This window comes from Bubalus kerabau, chromosome 20 (genome assembly GCF_029407905.1).
Source record: "Bubalus kerabau isolate K-KA32 ecotype Philippines breed swamp buffalo chromosome 20, PCC_UOA_SB_1v2, whole genome shotgun sequence".
Lineage (NCBI taxonomy): Eukaryota > Metazoa > Chordata > Mammalia > Artiodactyla > Bovidae > Bubalus > Bubalus kerabau.
The window spans coordinates 9166696-9193211 of record NC_073643.1 but is presented as its reverse complement, the minus strand read 5'-3'; the positions used below and the strand labels follow the sequence as shown (position 1 = coordinate 9193211).

Sequence of the window (26516 nt, the reverse complement as noted above, 5' to 3'; positions counted from 1 at the left end):
ACTTGGGGCTAGAAGCTATAATAGGTCTTCTACCTCTTAATAAGAGTGTTTTTTCCACTATCTGAGGATTAAGTAGCTATATCTATTATTGGTAAGTATAGGATTCAAATGCAGTTAACTGGATAAGGATTAGTTTTCAGGTTTTTTCTGATCCTTTCAATTGTCTTTTGTGTGTGTGATTTAAAAAAACACGTAAGATAAAATTTATCATCTTAGTGATTTTTTTAAGTGTACAGTTCAGTGGTTTTAAGTATATTCACATCGATGTACAACAGCTCTTCAGAGCTTTTTCATCTGCAGATCTAACACTCTGTACCCATTAAACAACAATGCCCCTACCCACCCCCAGCTCCGGGTAACTCCCACTTCACATTCTGTTTCTATGAATTTGACTACTCTGGGTACCTCCTATAAGCAGAATGATACATTATTTGTCTTTTGTTTCACTTGGCATAATGTCCTCAGGGTGCATCCATATTGTAGCATGTGACAAGACTTCCTTCCTAAGGCTGAATAATATTGCAATGTATCTACCACATTTTGTTTACTTGTGGACAGCTGAATTACTCTCACCCCTTGCCTGTTGTGAATAGTGCTGCTTGAACATGGGTGTGCAGATATCTCTTTGAGACACTGCTCTCTCTTCTTTTGGATATATACCCAGAAATGGCATTGCTGGGTCATGTAGTAGTCCTATTTTTCACGTTTTAAAGAAGTTCCATACCGCTTTCCATAGCAGCTGGCCCACTTGGCAGTCCCACCAGCAGTATGGTGTTCCCGTTCCTCTGCATCCTCACCTAAATGTATCATCTGTGTTTGTTTCTGATAGTAGTGTGAGATGCAAACTTACTGTGGGTGTTGATTTGCCTTTCTCTGATGACTCGTAATGTTGAGCGTGTTTTCATATGCTTGTTGGCTATTTGCCTAGCATCTTTAGAGAAATGTCTATTCAGGTCTTTTGCCCACTTTTAGTCATAGTATTTGATTTTTTTGTTTGTTTGTTTTTGAGTTGCAGGCCTTTATATATTCTGGATATAAACTGCTTATCAGATATATGATTTTCAAGTATTATCTCCCATAAACTCACTTTTAACTGTATTGATTGTATCCCTTGATGTGAAAAAGTTTTTAAGTTTTGTATTCTATTTGTCTATTTTGATTTTGTTGCCTATGCTTTTGGTATCATATTCAAGCAGTCACTGCCAATCCCAATATCATAAAGTTTCCCCCATGGTTTTGTGTGTTTTTTTAGGAGTTTTAATTGTTAGGTTTTATTTTTAGGTATTTAATCTGTTTTGAGTTATTTTTGTATATGGCGTAAAGTAAGGATCCAATTTTATTCTTCTGCTTGTGGATATCCAGTTTCCCCAAAACTTTGTTTAAGAGATTGTCCTTTCCCCAGGGTGGTCTTGGCTCCCTTGTTGATGACCAGATGAGCATATACGTGACAGTTTATTTCAGGCCCCTCTATTCTATTCCAGTTTTCTATTTGTCTGTCTTCATATCAGTAACTCATTGTTTTTATTATTATCCTTTTGTAATATCTTTCGAAATCAGCAAGTATGAGTCTTCCAGTGTTCTTCTTTTCCAAAATTGTTTTAGCAATTTGGGGCTCCTTGAAATTCCATATGAACTTAAGGATGAATTTTTCCATTTCTGCAAAGAATGCTGTTGATGTTTTGCTAGAGATTACGCTGACTCTGTAGAGCACATTGGGTAATACGGACATTTTAACAGTACTAAGTCTTCTGACCCATTAACACGGGATGTCTTTCCCTTTATGTGAGTCTGTGTAAATCTCAGTAGTGTTTTGTAATTTTCAGTGTATGAGTCTTTCACCTCCTTTGTTAGGTTTATTCCCAAGCATTTTATTCTTTTTGATCCCATTTTGATTGGAATTGCTTACTTTCCTTTTTGGATTGTTCTTGTCAATGTATAGAAATGCAGCTGATTCTTGTATGTTGATTTTATATCCTGCAGCTTTGTTGAATTCATTTATTAGTTCTAATAATTGTTTGTGTATGGGGGTTGGGGGAGACTCTTTAGGGTGTTCTACATGTAAGATCATGTCATCTGTGAACAGAGATAATTTTACTTTTCCCTTTCCAATTGAATGTCTTTTTTTCTCTTTTTCTTGCCTTGTTGCTCTGGCTAGGACTTCCATTAGTATCTTGACTAGAAGTGGTGAGAATGTGCATCCTGATTGTGAAAGAAAAACTTGCAGTCTTTCATATTGAGAATGATGTTAGCTGTTTATTTTCATTATGGCCTTTATTGTGTTGAGGTAATTTTTTTCTATTCATAGTTTAATGGAGAAGGCAATGCAACCCACTCTAGGACTCTTGCCTGGAAAATCCCATGGACGGAGGAGCCTGGTAGGCTGCAGTCCTTGGGGTCGCGAAGAGTCAGACACGACTGAGCGACTTCACTTTGACTTTTCACTTTCATGCATTGGAGAAGGAAATGGCAACCCACTCCAGTGTTCTTGCCTGGAGAATCCCAGGGACGGGGGAGCCTGGTGGGCTGCCGTCTATGGGGTCGCACAGAGTCGGACACGACTGAAGCAACTTAGCAGCAGCAGCAGCATAGTTTAAGTGTTTTATCATGAAAAGGTATGCTGCTGCTGCTGCTAAGTCGCTTCCGTCGTGTCAGACTCTGTGCGACCCCATAGACAGCAGCCCACCAGGCTCCCCTGTCCTTGGGATTCTCCAGGCAAGAACACTGGAGTGGGTTGCCATTTCCTTCTCCATGAAAAGGTATAGAATCTTGCTAAATAGATTTCTGCCTCAACTGAAGCAGTCATGTTTTTGTTCTTCAACCTGTTAATGTGGTGCAACCCATTGATTTTCATATGTTGAATCACTCTTGTGTTCTGAGTCCCATTTGGTCATGATATACTGATATAAAGAGTTGCTAAGGAAAACCCCTCGCAGTCTAGTAATTAGGACTTGGCGGTTTCACTTCTGAGGGTGCCAGTTCAACCCCTTATCAGGCAACTGAGATCCCACAAGCCAAGTGGTGCAGCCAAAGAGAAAGAAAAAGAGTTGCTGAATTTAGTTTGTTGATATTTGCTGAGGATTTTTGCATCAGTATTAACCAAGGATATGGATATTGGCCTGTAGTTTTCTTTTTCTATTATGTCCTATCTAGCATTGATATCAGGATTATGTTGTTCTCATAGGGTGAATTTAAAAGTGTTCCCTCCTCTTTAATTTTTTGAATAGTTTCAGGAGGATTGGCATTATTATTCTTTAAATGTTTGGTAGAATTCCCTAGCTCAGTTGGTAAAGAATCCACCTGCAATGCAGGAGATCCCAGTTCATTTCCTGGGTCAGGAAGATCCGCTGGAGAAGGGACAGGCTACCCATTCTAGTATTCCTTGGTTTCCCTTGTGGCTCAGCTGGTAAAGAATCTGCCTGCAATGCAAGAGACCCGGGTTCAATTCCTGGGTTGGGAAGATTCCCCTGGAGAAGGGAAAGGCTACCCACTCCAGTATTCTGGTCTGGAGAATTCCATGGACTGTATAGTTTGGGGTCAAAAAGAGTTGGACACAATTGAGCGATTTTCACTTTCAAAGCATCAGGTTCTTGGTTTTTCTTTGAGATTTTCAGTACTGATTCAGTCTCTTTACTAGTTATTGGTCTGTTCAGATTTTTTATTTCTTCATGATTCAGTCTATGTAGGTTGTATGTTTCTTGGTAGGTTGTATGTTACACAATTTATAGCCATACAGTTGTTCATAATAGTCTCGTAATCCTTTTGATTTCTGTAGCATCCGTTGTAACATTTTTTCTTTCATTTCTAATTTTGAGTTTTATCTCTTTTTTCTTAATCTAGCTAAAGATTTGTCCATTTTGTTGATCTTTTTAAAAGATGAACTCTTACTTTCATTGATTTTTTTTTTTTTCTATTCTCTATTTCACTTAAAAAGTGAAAGTGTTAGTTGCTCAGTTGTGTCTGACTCTTTGCGACCCTAATGGACTGTAGCCTGCCAGGCTCCCCTGTCCTTGGAATTCTCCAGGCAAGAATACTGCAGTGGGTTGCCATTTCCTTCTCCAGGGGATCTTCTTGACCCAGGGATCGAACCTGGGTCTTCTGCTTTGCAGGCAGATTCTTTACTGCCTGAGCCACTTATCCCTACATTAATTTGCAGTATTTCTTCCCTTCTGTTAGCTTGAGGTTTAGTTTTTCCCTTTGATTTCTTGAGGAATTGTGTCACTTTGTAATTCTTTTGTTTGAATCAGGAGGTAAAAGAAAAGGTCTATATATGATATATTTCATAAGTCTCTCTAAGTCTTTAAGATATCTTCTCTTCTTATTTTGTGTCATTTATTTGTTCAAGTTATCTGGATTTATATCTTGGTATTTCCTGCATTTTGGATTTGTGGTGGTGTTTGACATGTACTATCCTTCATATTTTCTGTAAACAGATAGAGGTGGACATCTATTAAAGTTAGAGCTAGAAGCTGGACAGATTCACGTTCAGCTTTTGCCCTTTTTGGTAAGAACACGCCACTGTTTGCGGTGAGGCTGAGGTTGATCAGGTGTTGTCAGCTTGGTCCCACCACTAGAAAGTTGCACATCATCTTTTCATCTAAGGTTTCAGGAGTCATTGATGATTGTTACCTGAAGTCATTAGTCTAATAGGGACTGTAAAATGGTGATTTTTTAAGTTTGATACATTTAATACAGAATTTAGTAGGCCAGAATACCAAGTAGGCTTTCCAGGAATAATTAGTTGGCTTTAATGTATTCAAGAGACAATGGAAGCTTCTTTTACCTCAGTTTTGTATTTTCAAGGCATTTTTGTGGCACTTAGAAATATAATCCTGGGAATTCCCTGGCAGTCCAGTGGTTAAGACTCTGAGCTCTTGATCCTGAGAGCCCAGGTTCAATCTCTGATTGGGGAACTAAGATCCCACAAGCCACACAGTGTGACCAAAAAGAGGTATAATTCGGCCATCAGCCCACAGAATGAAGATTTTTAATCACATCATTTCTTCTGTATTTACTAGCTATGGTTTTTCTACAAAGAATTCTCTTCATCAGTTTTTTGGTTATTCTGAAAAAGTCTGTAGCAAAGGCGGGAGAGATGCTGATTCTTCCCCTCAGTCTTCTTTCAGGATAATGAACTGATACCCCAGCAAACTTCGAGGATGACCAAAAAGCTTTTCTTTTGTGTGAGAGGGAGTATGCTGAATTTGGCTATTTTAACATGTCTGATGTGTTTCAATCCAGTGAAATCTTAAATCTTTTGCTGCTCAAAATAGCCCATCTTCAGCCAGTAGGAGCCCTTTCAAGTTGGCTTGTATGTAATTTTGTTGTTGATAATAGTTATTGATTGGTTTAGGCCTATTTTGTATATACTCTACCCAGACTTGGATTAAGTAACTTCTTAAGGAGCCCTGGGTTCTTTTAGTGGGAAATATTTAGAGACTATAATTTAAGGGACTAGATGAGCTAAGTGCTACCGGCTATTGTCATTTCTAAGCTGTTTCTGTGGCTACTGCTGGGAAATCAATATTTTTTTTAGAAAAAGGAAAACTTTAACTTATTTTTTTAGAGCAGTTTTATGTTCATAGCAAAATTGAGTGGAAGGTATAGAGATTTTCTGGTTATAGGATTTTTAATTAACTTTCTTTGATTTTATATTTGCTTCTATTTTATATTGAAAATTTTGGTTCCTAACAACGCAATATAATTACATATGTATCCTACTGTGTATTTTATGAATTCAAAATAGTCATGAAATGTTAATAGGATGAAATCTACTGGATGCAGGTTTGTTTGTTTTAATGCAGCTCAAGATATATTTTTATCTTTAGTTAAAATACTATTTCAAATTGACTTGAAGGTCTGTTTTTAACTTTTAAAAATTATTGTATATTTTTTAATTTTTAAATTTTATTTAAAATTAATGAAATGTGCACTTCCCTCTTCTCTGAGAGGAGCGGGTAGAATTAAATCTGTAAATGTCTGTGAGTCCTGGAGGATAGGGAACTGATCCTCAACTGTGCTCGTTTCTTTTCTATTCTGCCATTTTTCCTTCCTCTTCCACTGAAATGTATTCTTTCTATCCACGGTCATTTGGAAGGCTGAACAAAAATCTGTTTGGAATAAGACAGGCATAAATAAATAAAATGAGTAAATACATAAGCTGTAGCAGATCATTCACAGATTCCTCCAGATCCATATTGGTTATCACTGTTCCTTCCCTATGGCGGTTTTGCTCCTCCAGCCTGTCTGAAGTAATGATGCTTCCATGAGGCTCTATGTTTGAAAGGGCTCCCGCTCTGGCACAGTGGAAGTGTGTTTCAGAGTTGTCTGCAACACTGCTGCTCTTTCTCCTTGTTCTGTGAACTGAGGGGTCTGGGAAGCCCGTGAGTGAAACACCCCCCACCCCTGTCTTCTCCCCTTTTCTTAATCCCATTTCCCTCACCCCTGGGGTGCTATCAGCCTAGGAGGGTTGTGTCTCTGTCACCCTGGAGCTGAGCAGCTCATGTCAGGGATTCTCCAGGCTGTGGGGCCTCTGGGGTAGGTTGAGAGGGTATGTAGGGGCTAGGGATGGAGGTCCATGAAGAGGTGCTTAACCGAATTATAGTGAGCAACTTAAGTATCTTCACATAATCAGCATGACCCATAACTGTGATAGCACTGATCTCCTTTTCTTTCTTTATTCAGGTTGAGGAGTGTGCACTAATAATGCAAATACAATCATTTTTAGTCCTGAGAATTAAGGAAACTTGAGGCATGTTTGCATTACCTGGTGATGTAAATACTGATGTGATGTTTAATTTTTTAAAAGAAAGGCTTATTTACCCCTGAAATAATCTTAAACATTATCAATAACTTTAAAAGTGTTGTACTGGACAGTATGAGTTACCTGATATGTACTTGGACTGGGGTTACTTGTACTCTGGCCTTCTTTTTCTCCAGTATGACATGCAGTGTGCTCATTGGTTGGGGGTGGTGGGGGTGGCTTGGAAAAGCATGGGCTTTGACTTGCTTGGAATTCCTGAGTGAGTGCTATGACTTCATGCATTGTAAATACTGATGCTCCCACACCTGAATGCATGTGAAATAAAACTGTGACTCTTCAGTATTTGGTTCCAGTGCTAATTATTTAAAAGGGGTGGAATTTGCTCAGAAGGCTGATTTTCCATTATATATATCTGGAGGGAGTAAACTCTGAAGACAGCTTTCGCTCCTTCTCCTCTCCCCACTCCTCGATTGTCTTACTCCCATTCGTGGTGCCACAGCCCAGAGATTAAGGAAGCTGGCTCTAGTAAGCTGGATCCTTTCAGGTCCTTCCGCATGGAGAGGGGTTGCTTTGGAGCCATGAGGTGGATGTTCCCTGTTGACTTTGGCTCTGGCAGGCACCAGTTAGAGGCGGTCTCTTAGGTGACATCTCTTGCTTCTGCATCTGTCTATATTATACGCCTTCAAAAAACTTTTTAAAAATTCGTTTGGCTGAGTTAGGTCTTAGTTGCGCACTCAGGGTCTTCCTTGTAGCACATGGGCTTCTCTAGCTGTGGCATGGGCTTTGTTGCCCTGCAGCGTCCTACTTCCGGGGGCCAGGGACTGAATCCACGTCCCCTGCGTTGGAAGCTGGATTCTACCACTGGACCACCAGAGAAGTCCCCCCATTTGCTGCTTTTCTAGGCTTTCTTTCAGAGACTTGTCACTGCTCCCCAGGTCTAAATAACATGCTGTTGTTTGACTGCCGTGACAGCTCAGAGAATATCCTGGCAGTCAGGGTCTCAGGGGACAGAGCAGGGCAGGTACCAGATCCCTGGAGCAAGAGAAAGAAGGTGCCCCGCTGTCACGCCCACTCACAGACTGCTTTTGATGCTTTTTAGCGAGTCACACATGCCAGAGGCGGTGTTGGTGTTCCACGGCCACCCCTGGGGCTGGTGCTCGGTTAAACAAGTGGTCTCCCCGCACCGGCCTGTTTCTGGCAGGGCTCACAGGTGATCTGACTGCGGATGTGGTGAGGCTGTCCACTGAGTTTGTGGAAGAGGCACCAGGAATCTTCGGTTTCAGGGGGAACTGTGGGCTTGTTTAGATTTCTCCTGGGTGGAGGTGGGCAGTGGGTAGCTCCAGGACAGTCATCTGGCCCTTCCCCCAACCGTGGGCTCTAACTCAGGTGCAAGGGTCTGGAGGTTGTTAAGTAAGTTGAGTACACACTCAGTTGTGTCCAACTCTTTCTGACCCTGTGGACAGTAGCCCACCAGGCTCCTCTGTCCATGGGATTCTCCAGGCAAGAATACGGGAGTGGGTTGCCATGCCCTTCTCCAGGGGATCTTCCCAATCCAGCGATCAAACCCGCATCTCCTGCATTGCAGGCGGAGTTTTTACTTCTGAGCCATTGGGGAAACCATCCCAATTTACCCTCATGACTGGTGACATTGCCATCGGGTAGGTCCTCTGACTTGTTGTGAAAAAGACATGGCCCTTTCCTCTGGTCTCCCAAAGAGCAACAAGGTGGGGATAATGGCATTTCAGGAGCCCTGGTATCAGTGTCAGCCTAGACTGTATTGGACAGGCCTCACAAGGTCTAGGGTGCCCTTTCCTTAGGACAAAGGTGCCCTAAGTCCCACTGGGGAAGGAGTTTTTATCATGTGTACTTGGGTGGCATCACAGGGCCCTTCCGCAAGGGGATCCTCCCTTCCATCAGTCGGTTCCTGCCTCAGAGCTGGGGCCCGGATGAAGGACTCGTGACTTCCCATGGTGGTGGCTGACCTCAGCTGTTTGTTCATGAGTGACTGATTTTTTTGTGTCTTGTGAGACACATCAAGCTGGAGCCCCACTGGCTGCCCAACTGTCTCACCCTCTCGGAACGCTATGGTTTCTGAGCCCATGCCTGAGGTCATCTCTGTCAACATGCCCCGGTTGCCACCACGGTCATAGTGCTGGTGATCATGTCCACTGGCCGCTGGCCATTAGGTGGCCCCTCTTTGGGTATGTCAGCACTTCATCACCCTCGGAGACACGAAGGAGTGTCTTCTGCCCTTGCCTGCACACAGAGCACAGCCCTCAGGGGACCTGAGGTCTCCAGGGCCTCCTCCCTGCAAACTTCCTTACGGAAGGGCGCGTTATCTGGCCAGGCGTGGGGAGTGTAGGCAGATGGTGGGGTGTCTGGTCACCGGCTTTACCTTCTCATCTCTTAGAGCTGTCTCACACGTTCCTTAGGATTGCAACACAGTCCTGGCACCTCACTTCATTTCCTATAGGTCAACATCAAGTCCTAGTTCCCAGGCACCCAGTTCCAACAGCAAGGGACTGGATTGAATGCCTTTACCAAGATGAAAGCTCACGAATCTTGGGAGAGTGAGCCATGTCCATACACTCCCCTCTCTCCTCCTTGTGTTCCGTCCCCTCGAGATCCGCACACCATGTTCCCCTCCACCCCATTAAGTCCTGGCCTTATCGTTCTGGCAGGAGATGTAGGTCTCTTTCAACATTGCCACGGAAGCCTCTAGCATTCACAGAACGCCCTCCGTGTATGCATGATTTGAGCCTGTCAGCCAGTCTTTCTTCAAAGCTGCCAATCGGTTAATAAAAGCCAGCCAAGCTCAAAGTCCTTACAATTACCAGCACCCCGTCCTTCAGCCCCGTCCCACAGGGAGAGCTAAGGCAGACGCCAGCTCCTATCTGCCTGTGTCTCCTCCCAGTCCTGTACGGGTGGGGCCTTGGTGCGTGCGTTTGCATACCAGGGGCTGTCGCCCCCTCCACTTAGCACTACTTCAGGGTTCTCACTGCTGTCTTGACGTACAGGAAATGAGAAATCCAGGTACAGACTCAGCATCATGAGGATCTGCTGTTTAGGCCACTTCTGGAACAAATTGTCTTAATTTGGATTCCTCTAGAAGTAAAACCAGGAGAAGGCAATGGCACCCCACTCCAGTACTCTTGCCTGGAAAATCCCATGAACGGAGGAGCCTGGTGGGCTGCAGTCCATGAGGTCTCTGGGAGTCGGACACAACTGGGCGACTTCACTTTCACTTTTCACTTTCATGCATTGGAGAAGGAAATGGCAACCCACTCCAGTGTTCTTGCCTGGAGAATCCCAGGGACGGGGGAACCTGGTGGGCTGCCGTCTATGGGGTCGCACAGGGTCGGACACGACTGAAGCGACTTAGCAGCAGCAGCACCAGAAGTAAAACCACCAGGGAAGTCCTAGAAGTAAAACAGGCTTCTTTGGTGGCTCAGACAGTAAAGAATCTGCCTGCAATGCAGGAGACCCAGGTTTTATCCCTGGGTCAAGAAGGTCCCCTAGAGAAGGGAATGACAACTCACTCCAGTATTCTTGCCTGGAGAATGCCACGGACAGAGCAGCCTGGCGGGCTACAGTCCAGTTCAGTTCAGTTCAGTTCACTCAGTCGTGTCCAACTCTTTGCGACCCCATGGACTACAGCATGCCAGGTTTCCCTGTCCATCACCAACTCCTGGAGCTTGCTCAAACTCATGTCCATCCAACCATCTCATCCTCTGTCATCCCCTTCTCCTCCTGCCTTCAATCTTTCCCAGCATCAGGGTCTTTTCTAGTGAGTCAGTTCTTCACATCAGGTGGCCAAAGTTTTGGAGTTTCAGCTTCAGCATCATCCTTCCAATGAATATTCAGGACTGATTTCCTTTAGGATGGACTGGCTGGATTTCCTTGCAGTCCAAGGGACTCTCAAGGGTCTTCTCCAACACCACAGTTCACAAGCATGAGTTCTTTGGCACTCAGCTTTCTTTATAGTCCAACTCTCACATCCATACATGACTGCTGAAAAACCATATATTTGACTAGATGGACCTTTTTCAGCAAGTAATGTCTCTGTGTTTTAATATGCTGTCTATGTTGGTCATAGCTTTTCTTCCAAGGAGCAAGGATCTTTAATTTCAAGGCTGCAGTCACTATCTGCAGTGATTTTGGAGCCCAAAAATATAAAGTCTCTCACAGAAAATTGGATTAAAGATTTATTGAGCAAAGCCCCGCCCATCAGAACAAGAAGACCCAGTTTCCCTCACAGTCAGTCTCTTCCACCAGGAAGCTTCCATAAGCCTCTTATCCTTATCAGAGGGCAGACAGGATAAAAACCACAATCACAGAAAACTAACCAAACTGATCACATGGACCACAGCCTTGTCTAACTCAATGAAACTATGAGCCATGCCGTGTAGGGCCACCCAAGACGGATGGGTCATGGTGGAGAGTTCTGACAAAACGTGGTCCACTGGAGAAGGGAATGGCAAACCCCTTCAGTGTTCTTGCCTTGAGAACCCCATGAACAGTAGGAAAAGGCAAAAAGGTATGACATCGAAAGATGAACTCCCCAGGTCTGCAGGTGCCCAGTATGCTGCTGGAGGAAAGTGGAGAAATAACTCCAGAAAGAACGAAGAGACGGAGCCAGAGAGAAAACAGTGCCCAATTGTGGATGTGACTGGTGATGGAAGTAAAGTCCGATGCTATAAAGAACAATATTGCATAGGAACTTGGAATGTTAGGTACATGAATTTCTCATGAGGCAGGTAAGGTGGTCTGGTATCTCTTTAAGAATTTTCCACAGTTTGTTGTGATCCACACAGTCAAAGGCTTTGGCATAGTCAATAAAGTAGAATTAGATGTTTTTCTGGAACTCTCGCTTTTTCGATGATCCAGAGGATGTTGGCAATTTGATCTCTGGTTCCTCAGTCGTGTCCAATTCTTTGTGACCTCATGGACTGCAGCGCGCCAGGCTTCCCTGTCCTTCACTATCTCCTGGAGTTTGCTCAAAGGGAGATAGTTTGCTCCACTGAGTCAGTTATGCCATTCAACAATCTCATCCTGGCTCTCCATTCCCCTCCTGTTGTCAGTCTTCCCCAGCACCAGGATCTTTTCCAATGAGTCAGCTCTTTGCATCAGATGGCCAAAGTATTGGAGCTTCAGCTTCAGCATCAGTCCTTCCAATGAATATTCAGGGTGGATTTCCTTTAGGATGGACTGGTTGGATCTTCTTGCAGTCCAAGGGACTCTCAAGAGTCTTCTCCAACACCACAGTTCAAAGCATCAATTCATTGGCGCTCAGCCTTCTTTATGGTTCAATGCTCACATCCATCCATGACTACTGGGAAAACCATAGCTTTGACTAGAGGGACCTTTGTCAGCAAAGTAATGTCTCTGCTTTTTAATACGCTGTCTAGGTTGGTCATAGCTTTGCTTCCAAGGAGCAGGCGTCTTTTAATTTCATGGCTGCAGTCACCATCCACAGTGACTTTGTGGTGGGAAGTCACAAAGACTTGAGGGATGAGTTTGAGATGAGACCCTATCAGCATACAGTACAATGAGTTCCCAAGGGACTATCCACAGGAGCTGATGTAGATGTGTGTTTTTTTTTAATTAAAAATATTTATTTGACCATGCCAACTCTTAGTTGCGGCACTTGGGATCTTTAGTTGTGACCTGTGGGATCTAGTTCCCTGACCAGAGATTGAACTCACACCCTGTGCATTGGGGCCACAGAGTCTTAACCACTGGACTGCCAGGAAAGTCCCCTGAGTTCACATTTTAAGCTTATTTTTTCCCCAGTTTTATTGAGAAATAATTGGCATACATCCCTGTATAAGTTTAAGGTAAACAAGATGCCTGACTCATTTACATTTTGTGAAATGATTGCCACAGTAGGTGGTAATATCCCTCTTCTCGTACAGATACAATAAAAAGGAAAGAAAGAAGAAAGAAAATTTTTTCTTATGATGAGAACTCTTAGAATTTACTCTCTTAACAATGTTCCTATAGACCCTGCAGCATTCTTAGCTGGAGTCATCATATTGTACATGACATCTCTGGTTCTTATTTACCTTGTAAATGGAAATTTGTGCCTTTTGACCACCTTTATCCAATTCTTCCTGACCCAACTTTTTAATTTGTGTTAACATTTCACTTGGAAAAGTTTTCACACATACAGAGAGTTGAAAACATTTCATATCCTCACCATTCAGATTCTCCCATTAACATGTTACTGTCAGTCTATCCCTCCATCCATCACTGCATCCATCAACTCTGTCTTATTTTGGAAATGCATTTGGGAGTCGGTTGCGGACGTAAGTGTACTTCCTCTGAAATATATCAACATATAAATCATTACCTAGAGGTCAATATCTGTTTAGAGCCCTTTTTCCATTTAAGGTAAACTTTACATGGGCCTTCCTGGTGGCCCAGATAGTAAAGAATCTGCCTGCAATGCAGGAGACCTGGGTTCGATCCCTGGGTCAGAAAGATCCCCTGGAGAAGGGCATGGCTATCCACTGCAGTATTCTTGCCTGGAGAACTCCATGGACAGAGGAACCTGGCGGGCTATGGTTCGTGGGATTACAAAGAGTCAGACATGACTGAGCAACTTTCACTACTACCGACTTTACATACAGTGAAATGCATGAGACATTTTTTAATTTAACAGTGTTTTGGTTTTTTTTTAAGATTTGTTTATTTTTGGCTGTGCTCGGTCTTCATTGCTGTGTGCAGGCTCTCTCTAGTTGCAGCGAGTGGGGGCTGTTCTCTAGTTGCCGTGCATGGGCTTCTCAGTGTGGTGGCTTCTCTTGTGGAAGCACAGACTTCAGTAGTTGTGATGCACTGGTTTGGTTGCCATGAGGCATGTGGGGTCTTCTCGGAGCAGGGATTGGACCCGCGTCCCCTGCATTGGCAACAGGATTCTTAACCACTAGACCACCAGGGAAGCCCATTGCTTGATGAGTTTTGACAAACGCATACACCTGGTAATCCCAAACCCTGATTCAGCTCTAGGATGTTACCATTGCCCCAGAAAATGCCCCAATGTTCCTTCCCAAGCAGTGCTATTTTCAAATAGTTTATTTTGTTTTAATACCATCAACATTTCAGAGTAACTCTTACCACTGGACTTTAAAATGTCCCACATGTTGGATTTGGCTTCCTACTTCCTTGTGTTAGATTCAGGTTCAGTTGAGATTAATGTTCAACAATGAGCACTGCTTCAGGGTGGGGCTGTGTACATCTTCCTGAACCACAACGTGAGAGTCACGTCTGCTTGTTCCACTTTCATGAGGTTGACATGAACAGAGGGATTACATCTGCCTGATCCCTCCTTTATAAGATTCCTTCAACCTTGATGATGGTATTAGCATATACTGATGATTACCAACAAAGGTCCACCTAGTCAAGGCTGTGGTTTTTCCAGTAGTCACGTATGGATGTGAGAGCTGGACTATAAAGAAAGCTGAGCACCGAAGAATTGATGTTTTGAACTGCGGTGTTGGAGAAGACTCTTGAGAGTCCCTTGGACTGCAGAGAGATCCGACCAGTCAATCGTTAAGGAGATCAGTCCTGACTGTTCATTGGAAAGACATGTTGAAACTGACACTCCAATACTTTGGCCACCTGATTTGAAGAGCTGATTCATTTGAAAAGACCCTGATGCTGGGAAAGATTGAAGGCGGGGGGAGAAGGGGACGACAGAGGATAAGATGGTTGGATGGCATCACCGACTCAGTGGAGATGAGTATGAGTAAATTCCAGGAGTTGGTGATGGACAGGGAGGCCTGGCGTGCTGTGGTCCATGTGGTCGTGAAGAGTTGGACACGACTGAGCGACTGAACTGAACTAATGATTACAGCTTAAGTCTATTATTTCACTTAAGGTTAGGAAAGGATGTTTTTCAGATTCTGTTATTCTGTTGCCATTTATTAGCTAGAATTCTGTGAAGAATTCTCCATTGTCAACTTCTTGGTTACCCTGAAATATATTTTTTCTGTGAAAAGGGAAATAACCTGCTTGGCTTTTTCCCTTTGCTTGTCATTTTTGGAGTAATGAGTTGGTACTCTCACAGTCTCCAAAAGTGACTGGTGAATTCTTTTTTCCCCTCTGTGAATCATTATGAACTCATAAGTGTTAATATCCTTGCAGTCTTTTTGTTCCAGATGATACCTGTTAAGTTTCTCTCTTTTAAAAATAATTTTTTTTAATATGTTTTGATTTCTTGGCTGCCTTGCATGGCATGTGGGATCTTAGTTCCCCGACCAGGGATTGAACCCTGCATTGGCAGTGTGGAGTTTCAACCACTGGACCACCAGGGAAGTCCCTCTCTCTTTTTTAAAGAAAAGGCTCAGTTGTTTCTGCCCAGGGCCAGTGGGAGTCTCTGGCTTAGGCCCTGTGTCCATCCTGCATCTAACCAACCCATGAATTCTGCGGGGTCCACTTCCTGCCCACCTGACCTGTCGTTACCGCCACCAGGGTCCACAACTCTGCTTCCTTGATTGCCATTTCAGGAAAAGAGCAGAGTGCCAAGTATTTGAAAACACACGTCTGCTCCTATCAGTCCTCTGTTTAAGGTGCTCTCTGTGGCTCTCAGCATAAAGTCCAGGCCCTTGGATGAGCCGTCAGAGCTCATTCGGTCTGACCTCTCCCATCTCCCGGTTTCAGCTGTCACTGTGCTTTATCTGTGTTGTTCCACCACTCCCTGCCGGAGTGCCGCACCCTCTCCGTCAGGGCTCCCAGTTTCTGCTGCTTGCCTTACACCTCCCCTTGGCTAACTCGTCTTCATCCTGGGGCTCAGCTTAAACCAGGCGTTCTCAACACTGACTGTACGTTGCATCATCTGGGCAGTGTTAAGAAATGCCAAGGCCTGGGCTCCACCCAAGATCAATTAACATCTGCATGCCTGAGCGATGAGGTTTGACTTTGCTATTTTTAAAAGCTTGGGCAGATGATTCTGATGTGCAGCCAAGGTTGAGAATCACAATCTGAGGTGTTCCTTCCTCTGGGAAATTCTTCTTTGTCCCCCAGGCCTGGGTTACAAGCTGTTTATTACTGTTGCCATCTTCTGCTCTTATCCCATCCCCCAGCTGTACTCGATATAATTGGATAACTGTGTATGTTTAAGGTATACAACCTGGTGGCTTTATCCTCATTTAATCATCTAGGACTCATTGTGTTGATTCTTAAGTTTCTTCCTCGCTAGACAGAAGCTTCACGTGGGCTGCGCCTGCATCTGTGTGGTTCCCCTGTTATTACTCAGCACATAGTAGGTGTTTGTAATTTTTATAAATAGTTATTAAGTTGATGTTTAGGTTGTATTTTGAGGTTGTTTGAATGCAGAGATGGTGGTGCTGCTCTGTTCTGTGGGATTAAGCCACAGAACACTTCTCTCTAAGCTCGTTTCCTACTTCTCTGAACTACTTCTCTTAGACAAGGAGATTTGTGGGATCTTAGTTCCCCAACCAGATATTGAACCTACATCCTCAGCTGTGAACGTGCAGATTCCTAATCACTGGACAGCCAGGAAATCCCCAACCAGGAGACTTCAGACAGCCCTTTCCTCTTCCCAGTTCTACCCGAAGTCGCTCCCTCCTTTCTATCAGTCTAAAGAATTTCCCCAACCTCTGAGCTGCCTTTGAACTCATAGAACTTGTGGGAAACCTTTATTTGATATTTAGGTGTATACATGCTTTGAGATGTTTTCAAAATCATCCATTGGGCCGCATGGTATACGAAATAATTTTTATATTTTTGTTAGTTTCTGGTTTTTGGATGGCGATTAAAGCATTGCTTACTGGAAGCATAAAGGGATATTGACACTCTGGCATTTGAAAAAATGATTCTTAAATTAGTTTTTTGTTTATTTTTGGTTAGTAAAGCTTTCCAGTTGTCCCTTAGCAGTCTCTGAATTGTTTAACTTTTAGTCACAATGCTTTTTTTTTTTTTTTGCCATGCCTGCAGCAAGCGGGATCTTAGTTCCCCAACCAGGGATCAAGTCCACCTACCCTGCAGTGGAAGTGCAGAGTCTTCACCCCTGGACCCCCCGGAAGTCCCAGAGTCACAGTGCTTAAACTCTCTAGTTGGATTTCAAGCCAAGTGTGATCTAGGACCCCTGCTCTCATGGTTGTTTCCAGATACGGCTTCAAGGGCAACACTCAAAAGTTTCATCGACTGTTATGCTGCTATGAAAAAAAGATTTTAAAAAAATGCCTGAAGATGCACAAGAAATCTTACCAACAGTTGTTGTTCAGTCGCTAAGTTGGGTCTGACTCTGCAACCTCATGGACTGTAGCATGCCAGGCTTCCCTGGCCTTCACTGTCTCCCTGAGTTTGCTGAAATTCATGTCCGTTGAGGTGATGATGCCATCCAACCATCTCATTCTCTGTCGCCCCCTTCTCCTCCTGCCCTCAATCTTTCCCAGTGTCAGGGTCTCCTTTCCAATGAGTCAGTTCTTCAAATCAAGTGGCAGAAGTATTGGAGCTTCAGCTTTAGCATCAGTCCTTCCAGTGAATATTCAGGGTTGATTTCTTTTAGGATTGACTGATTTGATCTCCTTGCTGCCCAAGGGACTCTCAAGAGTCTTCTCCAGCTCCACAGCTCAACAGCATCAGTTCTTTGGTGCTCAGCTTTCTTTATGGTCCAACTCTCACATCGACTACTGGAAAAGCCATAACCATTGTTAAAAATGGAGGACACTAATTAAATGGTTTCTTGTAGCCTTAGATTGGGAAGGTCCACTAGAGAAGGAAATGGCAGCCCACTCCAATATTCTTGCCTGGGAAGATCCCATGGATAGAGGAGCTTGGTGGGTTGTACAGTCCAGAGTATTGAAAAAGAGTTGGACGTGACTTAGCGACTGCTGCTGCTGCTGCTAAGTCACGTCAGTCGTGTCCGACTCTGTGTGACCCCATAGACGTCAGCCCACGAGGCTCCCCCGTCCCTGGGATGCTCCAGGCAAGAACACTGGAGTGGGTGACTAAACAACAGCAATTTGTAACCCTGGTCCTGTTGCTTCATGAGGTCTGTGGCTGCCTTTTTCCGTCCACCAGAGGGCAGTGTTCTATTTTACCTAAAAGTTGGCCTCCCCTTTGAGGTCTTCTCTTTCAACTCCTAGCATTTCGCCTTCTGCAGTGATCCCCAAACAGTGTTTCTTGAAATTTGATTTGATTCTAGAAATACAACTTACATTGCAACACCGCAGAGATATACATCCATATGCAAATCTATATATGCCTATATAACTAAAATTTCATAAAATAACACTTATCTTTGTAGAGAGGAGACTTGTGGTTGCCAAAGAGAAGGGGGTTGGGGGAGGGATGAATGGATTGGGAGTTTGGGGTCAGCAGATACAAGCTATCATATAGAGAGTGCAGAGACAACAAGGTCCTGCTGTACAGCACGGAGAACTATGTTCAGTATCCTGTGGCAAATCATAATAGAAAAGAATATGAAAAAAGATGTGTATCTACAGCAAAGATTAATACAACACTGTAAATCAACTACTTCAATAAAATATAATTTTTTAAATAACCCTTGTCTCTTTACTATGTGTAATACTGATTTTTTTTCTTTATTTTTTCTGCTCTCTTATATTTAAAAAAGTTCTGATCACCCAGATTGAGTTCACGATTCACAAACTGGGTCGCAGATATTGCCTTCAAGTTCACTTAGTCTGGCATCGTGCATTTTTATGGATGAAGAGACAGAGGGTTAGAGAAGGATGCTCAGTCATGGTGGGGCTCGGAGCAGCAGCTAGGAAACGGTTTCAGGGCTTCGGACTTCTGGTCTGTTGCTCTCAGCATAGTGACGTTCCTGCTGAGGGAGATGCAGGGCTCCAGCAGGGCGCGGCCACAGGGGGCGGGGGAGGCAGTGTGTGTGCGTGCATGTGTGTGCATCCACGTGTGTGTTGCCGCTGCAGTACACTGGGTATGAGAGGAGTCCCCTGTAGCAGGGGAACTCTTTGGTAATGTAATTTCAGCATCTCACCCATTGATTGTCACACTGGTGCCAGCCTCTGGAACTTTGCGTGTAGGTCCTTCTCGCCCTAAGTCAGCAGTGGTTTGTTTTATAGCCCAGAACCAGGCACGTACATAAACTAAATGGGTAGGGAGTCCCTCATCACCGTCCAAACATCTGCTTTCTGAGGGTGAAAGTTCTCATGTGGTCCAATCCTTGCTCTGTAGAACGCCACCCAGAGAACATTCCAGATCGACTACCGCCGTAACCGCTTCCTCAAGGATGGCCAGCCCTTCCGCTACATCTCCGGAAGCATTCACTATTTCCGTGTGCCCCGCTTCTACTGGAAGGACCGGCTGCTGAAGATGAAGATGGCTGGGCTGAACGCCATCCAGACGTAAGTAGGAGGGCACTGGGCTCCCCTCCAAGGCAGAGACACGCGCACCTGGAGTGGGGGACGAGCTGCATCTCTCTGTGCAGAGGTTTCGTTCCTCCGAACGGGAATAACATGGTCTGGTATCCCACTTGAGTATTCTTTCCTGGGAAATCCCATGGGCAGAGGAGCCTGGCAAGGCCACAGTCCACGGTGTCGCAGAGAGTTGGACACAACTGAAATGCCTTAGCATGCACAGTGTCCTGGGAGAGGTTTGTCGTGAGCTTGGGTGTCGCTTCTTTAGACAGTTAACTACTTCTTCCAACCTTGAACTTTGTCAGCAGAAATCATAAAAATGAATATCAGCTTAAAAAGGCAAAGGAAAGTAACAGTGATTGAGGATTTGCTGTGTGCAGGACAAACGACATGGATGATGCCATTTCTCCGAGTTCACTATTACCGAATGCAGCTGATAAAACTGAAATTTGCCGAGGCATGTGCTTTTGGACAGAAATCCAGCTGAGATTTAAAGATAAGGGTGTTTGTAGGTGGCCGTAGCTCCTCTCAGCTCCTAGGGGAACATGCCTTGTTGGGTAGATCCCTGAAACCTAGTTTGTCTTTGTGGTTCTGCTGGGGTGATTCTATGGCCCAGGGTTACAGAATCACCCCCAATAACTATCTCTCCTCATCTCTTCTGTTTGTTTCAAAATGACTAATTGAGAAGGAAGTTGGGGTGGCTGGCCACTCTGGTTTTTGCATTGCTGATGTGGATTGCTGATAACTTTTCAAAGATAAAGTATGAGAAAATCCAGCAGCAGATTCCTGGGACAGATGGTTAGGGAGAATCCCCTTCATGTTTCTGGTTGTAGGACCACTGGGGCCTGTCTGTAGTTTTAGCCCTAAAATTAAAGTTTTAAAACTAAGCTAAGTTCTGGGAGACCAAAATGGCTCTAGGAAACCATGAAACCCTGAAACCATAAGTCAGGGGTCACCAGAGAGACCTCTGTGATGGCAATGGGTAGCTTCATATTTAAATTTGTGTCCCTTGCTGCAGGCAGCCAGGGAAACTGGTCAGAGTTTTGGTTACTTTACCTCCTTCAGGGTATTCCTGATAAAATTTTTGGTTAGGAGGACACAGGGCTTGGAGGCTCTTCCATTTTTATTGAAAAACATTTTTCAAAAAGTAAGTATATTGCTTATGACCTTAACACAGATACTTTCATTTTTCCTAAGCCTTACACAGGCATATATAATTTTTACACAGTAGAAGTTTGTGTCCATGTAACTATGTATTTTTTGTTTTTTGGCCACGCCATGCGGCTTGCAGGATCTCAGTTCCCCAGCCAGATATTGAATCCCAGCCCTGTCAGTGAAAGCCTGGAATCCTAACCACTAGGCAACCAGGGAACTCCATATGTATATATATATATATATATATTTTTTTTTTTTAATCAAGCATTAAATAGGAACGGCCATCCTTTGTGGCGCACACACTTAAGTGTCCCCGCAAGTTTGATTATCTGGGTAGCTGCCGTGAAAACTCAAAACAAGAGTTTTTTCTCAAGAGGCTGCCTTAGGAAGATGTCTGTGTATGCCCTGTGGGTTTATAGTTTTGCAGAGTGGTTCGGAAATATGTATGGGACACCTGGAATTTTGAGCTATTTTCAGGAAGGGGCTGTGTGCGTCTTGGCAGGTACGTGGCCTGGAACTTCCATGAGCTGCAGCCTGGACGGTACAATTTCTCCGGGGACCATGATGTGGAACATTTCATTCAGCTGGCACATGAGCTGGGACTGCTGGTCATCCTGAGGCCTGGACCCTACATCTGTGCAGAGTGGGACATGGTGAGTGTGGCTAACCTGGCCTCGTCTGCCTGGTGCGTGGACAGACGGGGGGCTCTGGGGGAAAGGGAATGAAAGCGGTGTGGATAAGTCTCATTCCAGATAGCACAGGCCTGTAGCTGAGAAAGCCCAGGTGTCTTTTACCTTAGGTGGTGGCCAGGCAGAGAGGAACAGGGAGGGGTGAGAAGTTATGGGTCCTCCTCCTGGTGGTCACAGACAGAAGTCGGCTTCCTCATCTGTTAAGAGCAGTTCATGAAGTGGCCTCTGTCTGCCCTACAGGGTAGACATGAGGTTCAGTGGAGTAATCTATAGAAAAATCTTTGATTCTCAAAACACTGCATTCATGCAGAGTGATCTTATTTTTTATTATGTTTACAATCTGTAATTGCCCTGAAAGTTACAAACCAGAAAGCCTAGTTCAAATACCCATTCTCCATGACACATTTTTTCTTTACTCTCACTGCTAGTAGTATTAATAATTTCTATCTCCCCTAAGACCTTAAAGTGGTTTCTTTTTTTTGTTTGTTTGCTTGTTTCCCCATCCTAGGGAGGATTACCTGCTTGGCTATTGGAGAAAAAATCTATTGTTCTCCGTTCTTCCGATCCAGGTGAGTTGTTAGAGATGTTGTAAGAGAATTTAAGAAAGTTCAGATACTTTATATCCAAAGGGTCAGATACAATATTTCAAAGGCTGGGGTACTCCTGGGTGAATGCTTCTGAAAGTTTAGTAGAAGTGTGGGTGTCCATCATTCTCCACCAGACGCTGAGTGTGTAAGAAAGAAGGATTGTTTGGACAACTCAACTAGATCTTGTCGATGCCTTGGTAACTCTTTGAGTTAGCACTGGGCCCTATTTGCGGTTGACTGATTGACTTGAATGCTGTCTCTGCCTCCATTCTCAGTCTGTGACTTGGGGGATGACTCCCAGCTAACCAGAAGGGCAGACGTAGTTTCTGTGGTGGCGTCACTGGATCTCTCTTCGTCTACTTTTACAGGGTGATCTGTGAGTGTTAGGTTTTTCCCCTTATCTAGCTATAAACCCTGATCAGTCTGCAGGCCCCGATTCGCTGTATTTATTTTTGCTGGCGTATAGTTGACTTACAGTGTGGTGTTATTTTCTGCTGTACAGCGTAGTGAATCAGTTATGTGTATTTTTGAGATTCTTTTTCCATGTAGGTCATTGCAGGGTACTGAGTAGAGTTCTTAGCTGCTTTTCTGTCTTCTGAAGACTTCATTTCTCTTGGGGATGAAGCTGGTCATAAGAGCAGCTAACAATGATTAAATCTGCTGTATAAAAGGCTAGTACATTATGCTCTGTGTGGCTTTTCTTCTCAGCGTATTACCCGCACGTTTTACACTCTTAGTATATTATTAGTATTTTCCCATGTACCATCTCATTTAATACTTACAGCAGCTTTGTGAACTGCATACTTATCCCCAATTGACAGTGTAAATGTATAGTTGATTAGAACTTAATTTTTTTAAAACTCAGCTGTGACAGAGAAGGACCCATCACTCAGTCATTCAACAAACATGGGCAGATGCCTCCTGTGCTACAGGCTTGTGGCCCTAGCGGCAGGGGCCGATACCAGGCACACTGGTCCTCTGAAGGCTCTGCTGAGCAGACAACTCCAGGCAGGACAGCTTTTATCAGACTTGCGGTACATGTGACACCCCCGTTTCAGAAGGTAGTGGTTGAATCAGTCTGTTCGATCTCTGCTGCCAGCCTCAGGATAACAGGCTGCATGGTGCCTCTTTGTAGTAAAAAGGTGTGTGATGGTGTTAAACCTGGTTGTTTTCCAGATTACCTTGCGGCTGTGGACAAGTGGCTGGGGGTCCTTCTGCCCAAGATGAGGCCCCTCCTCTATAAGAATGGAGGCCCGATTATAACAGTGCAGGTAATCATGGAGCCCGGGCTGGTAGGGGAAGGTTTCCATTTATCCACACAGTATATGGGAGTGAAGCAGATGGGAGCTACATGTGACTCTTTCTTTCTTTTTTTTTTTCTTTTTAGTTTTTAGAACTGAAGTGTAGTTGATTTGCTATGTTATGTAAGTTTCAGGTGTCCAGCAACATCATTTGGTTTTATATACAAATATAGATTCTTTTCCAATATAGGTTATTACAAGATGTTGAATATAGTTCCCTGGGCTCTACAGTAAGGTCCTTGCTGTTTATCATCCTATGTCTATCTCCAAGAGGCAATGCCACAGATGGTACTTTGATTTAAATTGCATTTTGAGGGGGCTTTACCATTTTTGAATGCTCTCTGTGTGAGACTCTGTGCTGGCCGCCCTACAGATGCCATTCATTTATCCCAGCCACCGTCGCCAAAGAGGTTAAGTGACTTGGCCAAGGTCACGCAGCTGGCAGGTGGCAGTTAGGATTGCAGCCTGGCTCCTCTCTGCTCCCACAGCGCCTTCTGGCTGCAGGGACGCAGCCCGGACCGACCCGCTTTGGTGTCTGTATTGCCTCGGCCGTCGGTTCCTATGGGTGTGGAAAGAGGATGCAGTGAGCTGGGGCCACTGTGTTTTTTTCTCCCACTTCCTGCCCTCACCTTCCTTCTTCCATGTGTTTTCCTCTTGGCAGTGACTGGTAGAAGGAGGAGTATGTCATGTGCCAAGGGTGTTCCAAGAGAAAGATCGGTTCACTTGACCTGCATTGATTTTCTATGTTTGTGAAATGACTTAGGTCCAACAAAACCATGTCTGTTGGTCATTTTGCAAGGGTTCTCTTACTGCAGAGAGTATGTTATGTAAAACTGGCTGTGTCCCGGACCAGCATGGGATGTGTGCAGCGCTCCCTAAGGGAATGTGGGCCAGCACTTGGGACCAGCACTGTTCACTGTTTGTAGGGGTGATCATTGTGGGGAGGGAGCCTGGCCACTTCTGTGCACTTAAGATCCAGGCTGTAAGGGGCTCCGTGGCGGTCCAGTGGTTAGGACTCTGCACTGTCACTGCTGTGGCCTGGGTTCACCCCCTGGTCAGGGAATTAAGATCCCACAAGCTGTGTGGGATAGCCCCACTCCCCCCAAAAAACCTAACAAACAAATATGCAGGTTGCAGCAAGAGGGCAGGGCTGACCAGGGTGCCTGTTCTGACATTGCGTGGTAGAGAAAGGCCAGGCTGCTATTCCCAGAGGGATGTACTGCTGGTAGCATTCACTGGCCCCCACCTGTCCTGAGTCTGTACCAGTTAAGCTTCAGTTCAGTTCAGTTCAGTTGCTCGGTCGTGTCCGACTCTTTGTGACCCCATAAATCCCAGAACGCCAGGCCTCCCTGTCCATCACCAACTCCCGGAGTTTACCCAAATTCATGTCCATCGAATCGGTGATGCCATCCAGCCATCTCATCCTCTGTCGCCCCCTTCTCCTCCTGCCCCCAATCCCTCCCAGCATCAGGGTCTTTTCCAATGAGTCAACCCTTCACATCAGGTGGCCAAAGTATTGGAGTTTCAGCTTCAGCATTAGTCCTTCCAAAGAAATCCCAGGACTGATCTCCTTCAGAATGGACTGGTTGGATCTCCTTGCAGTCCAAGGGACTCTCAAGAGTCTTCTCCAATGCCACAGTTCAAAAGCATCAATTCTTCAGCACTTAGCTTTCTTCACAGTCCAACTCTCACATCCATACATGACCACTGGACAAACCATAGCCTTGACTAGACAGACCTTTGTTGGCAAAGTAATGTCTCTGCTTTTGAATATGCTATCTAGGTTGGTCATAACTTTCCTTCCAAGGAGTAAGCGTCTTTTAATTTTATGGCTGCAATCAGCATCTGCAGATGGGAATACCAGACCACCTAACCTGCCTCTTGAGAAACCTATATGCAGGTCAGGAAGCAATAGTTAGAACTGGACATGGAACAACAGACTGGTTCCAAATCGGGAAAGGAGTACTCCAAGGCTGTATATTGTCACCCTGCTTATTTAACTTATATGCAGAGTACACCATGAGAAACGCTGGGCTGGAGGAAGCACAAGCTGGAATCAAGATTGCCGGGAGAAATATCAATAACCTCAGATATGCAGATGACACCACCCTTATGGCAGATAGTGAAGAGGAACTAAAAAGCCTCTTGATGAAAGTGAAAGAGGAGAGTGAAAAAGTTGGCTTAGAGCTCAACATTCAGAAAACGAAGATCATGGCATCTGGTCCCATCACTTCATGGCAGATAGATGGGGAGACAGTGGAAATAGTTAGGCTTATAGGAGCCCATTTTCCTATATGATGATTTCAAGGCTGAAGCTGGATGTGTCTGCCAGCTGGGTCTTCCTCCTTCCTCTTGATCTCAGTCTTTCCTCAGTTTCCATTGTTTTTTAGTTTGTTGTTGTTGTTGTTGTTGTTTAGTCGCTTAGTCAAGTCTGACTCTTTGTGACCCCATGGAGTGTAGCCCACCAGGTTACCCCATGGACAGCCCACCTCTGTCCATGGGATTCTCCAGGCAAGAACACTGGAGTGGGTAGCCATTTCCTCCTCCAGGGGATCCTCCCAACCCAGAGATCAAACCCACATCTCTTGCATCTCCAGCATTGACAGGCAGATTCTTTACCATTAAGCCACCTGAAAAGCCCTTTGCTTCTACGTCACTTTTTAAAAAAAAAAATTTATGTATTTACTTGGTTGTTCTGGGTCTTAGTTGCAGCATGCAGGATCTTCAGTCACAGCATGCTAACTCTTAGCTGGGGCATGTGGGATCTAGTTCCCTGACCAGGGATCACACCCAGGCCCCCTGCATTGGGACTAAGGGGTCTTAGCCACTGGACCCCCAGGGAAGTCCCCCCTAAATCACTTTCGTTTTCACTCACAAGTTTTCCGTATCTTTTGGTTATTGAAAGCCACTAAAATGTCATCCCTGGAGAAGGGAATGGCAGTCCACTCCAGTATTCTTGCCTGGAGAATTCCATGGACAGAGGAGCCCAGCGGAGCACAGTCCATGGAGCACAGAGTTGGACACGACTGAGTGACTAACACTTTCACTTTGACTTTCAAAATGTCATCAAATACAAACTCTGCACAGGAGAGCAAAGTTGACTGATTTAGAGGGCTGGACGCTGGGTGTGTTTCCTCCTGTATCCATCACTGGCAACCTCAGGTGACATGAACTTAACTCTGGGTCCTGCCAGGGAACTGAGTTTCCTCCTCTTTCTTCTCCCCACATCTCTCTGCATGCTCAAATCCCAGCTAATCCTTTTGCCCCTTGGTAATCAGGAATGGGGGCCTTCTACCCTACAACCTAATTTGTGGGGCACTCGTCATGAGGGACCCCCTCTGTTTATACCTGTTGTTTTGGAAGGTCAACAACTGAAAATGTCTTTGTTGCTTTACAGTAAATCCCCTATGTATGAACGAGTTTCATTCCAAGAGCACGTTCCTAAGTCTAATTTGTTCCTAAGTCCAACGAAGTTAGCCCAAGTACCCAACTAACACAATTGGCTGTATGGTACTGTACTGTAATAAGTTTATAATACTTTCCACACAAATAACACATTAAAAAACAAACACAAAAAAGAAAACATGTTCAATCTTGCAGTACAGTGCCTAACAACTGGCACACAGGCGTTGGCATCAAGCGAACAGGCAAGAAGAGCA

The 26516-nt window shown here is 44.5% G+C and overlaps 1 protein-coding gene across 5 annotated transcripts in view; it reads left to right on the top strand.

Annotated features, from left to right (window-relative positions):
* The window catches only part of GLB1 (galactosidase beta 1), a 102681-nt gene that overhangs the window by 7093 nt on the left and 69072 nt on the right, over positions 1-26516 (top strand). For all 5 annotated transcript variants that reach the window (XM_055558209.1, XM_055558205.1, XM_055558207.1 and 2 more), the window contains exons 2-5: positions 18944-19113; positions 20783-20933; positions 21478-21538; positions 22733-22827. In XM_055558209.1, the coding sequence (XP_055414184.1) occupies positions 18944-19113; positions 20783-20933; positions 21478-21538; positions 22733-22827 (477 nt within the window). The remainder of the gene's footprint in view (positions 1-18943; positions 19114-20782; positions 20934-21477; positions 21539-22732; positions 22828-26516) is intronic.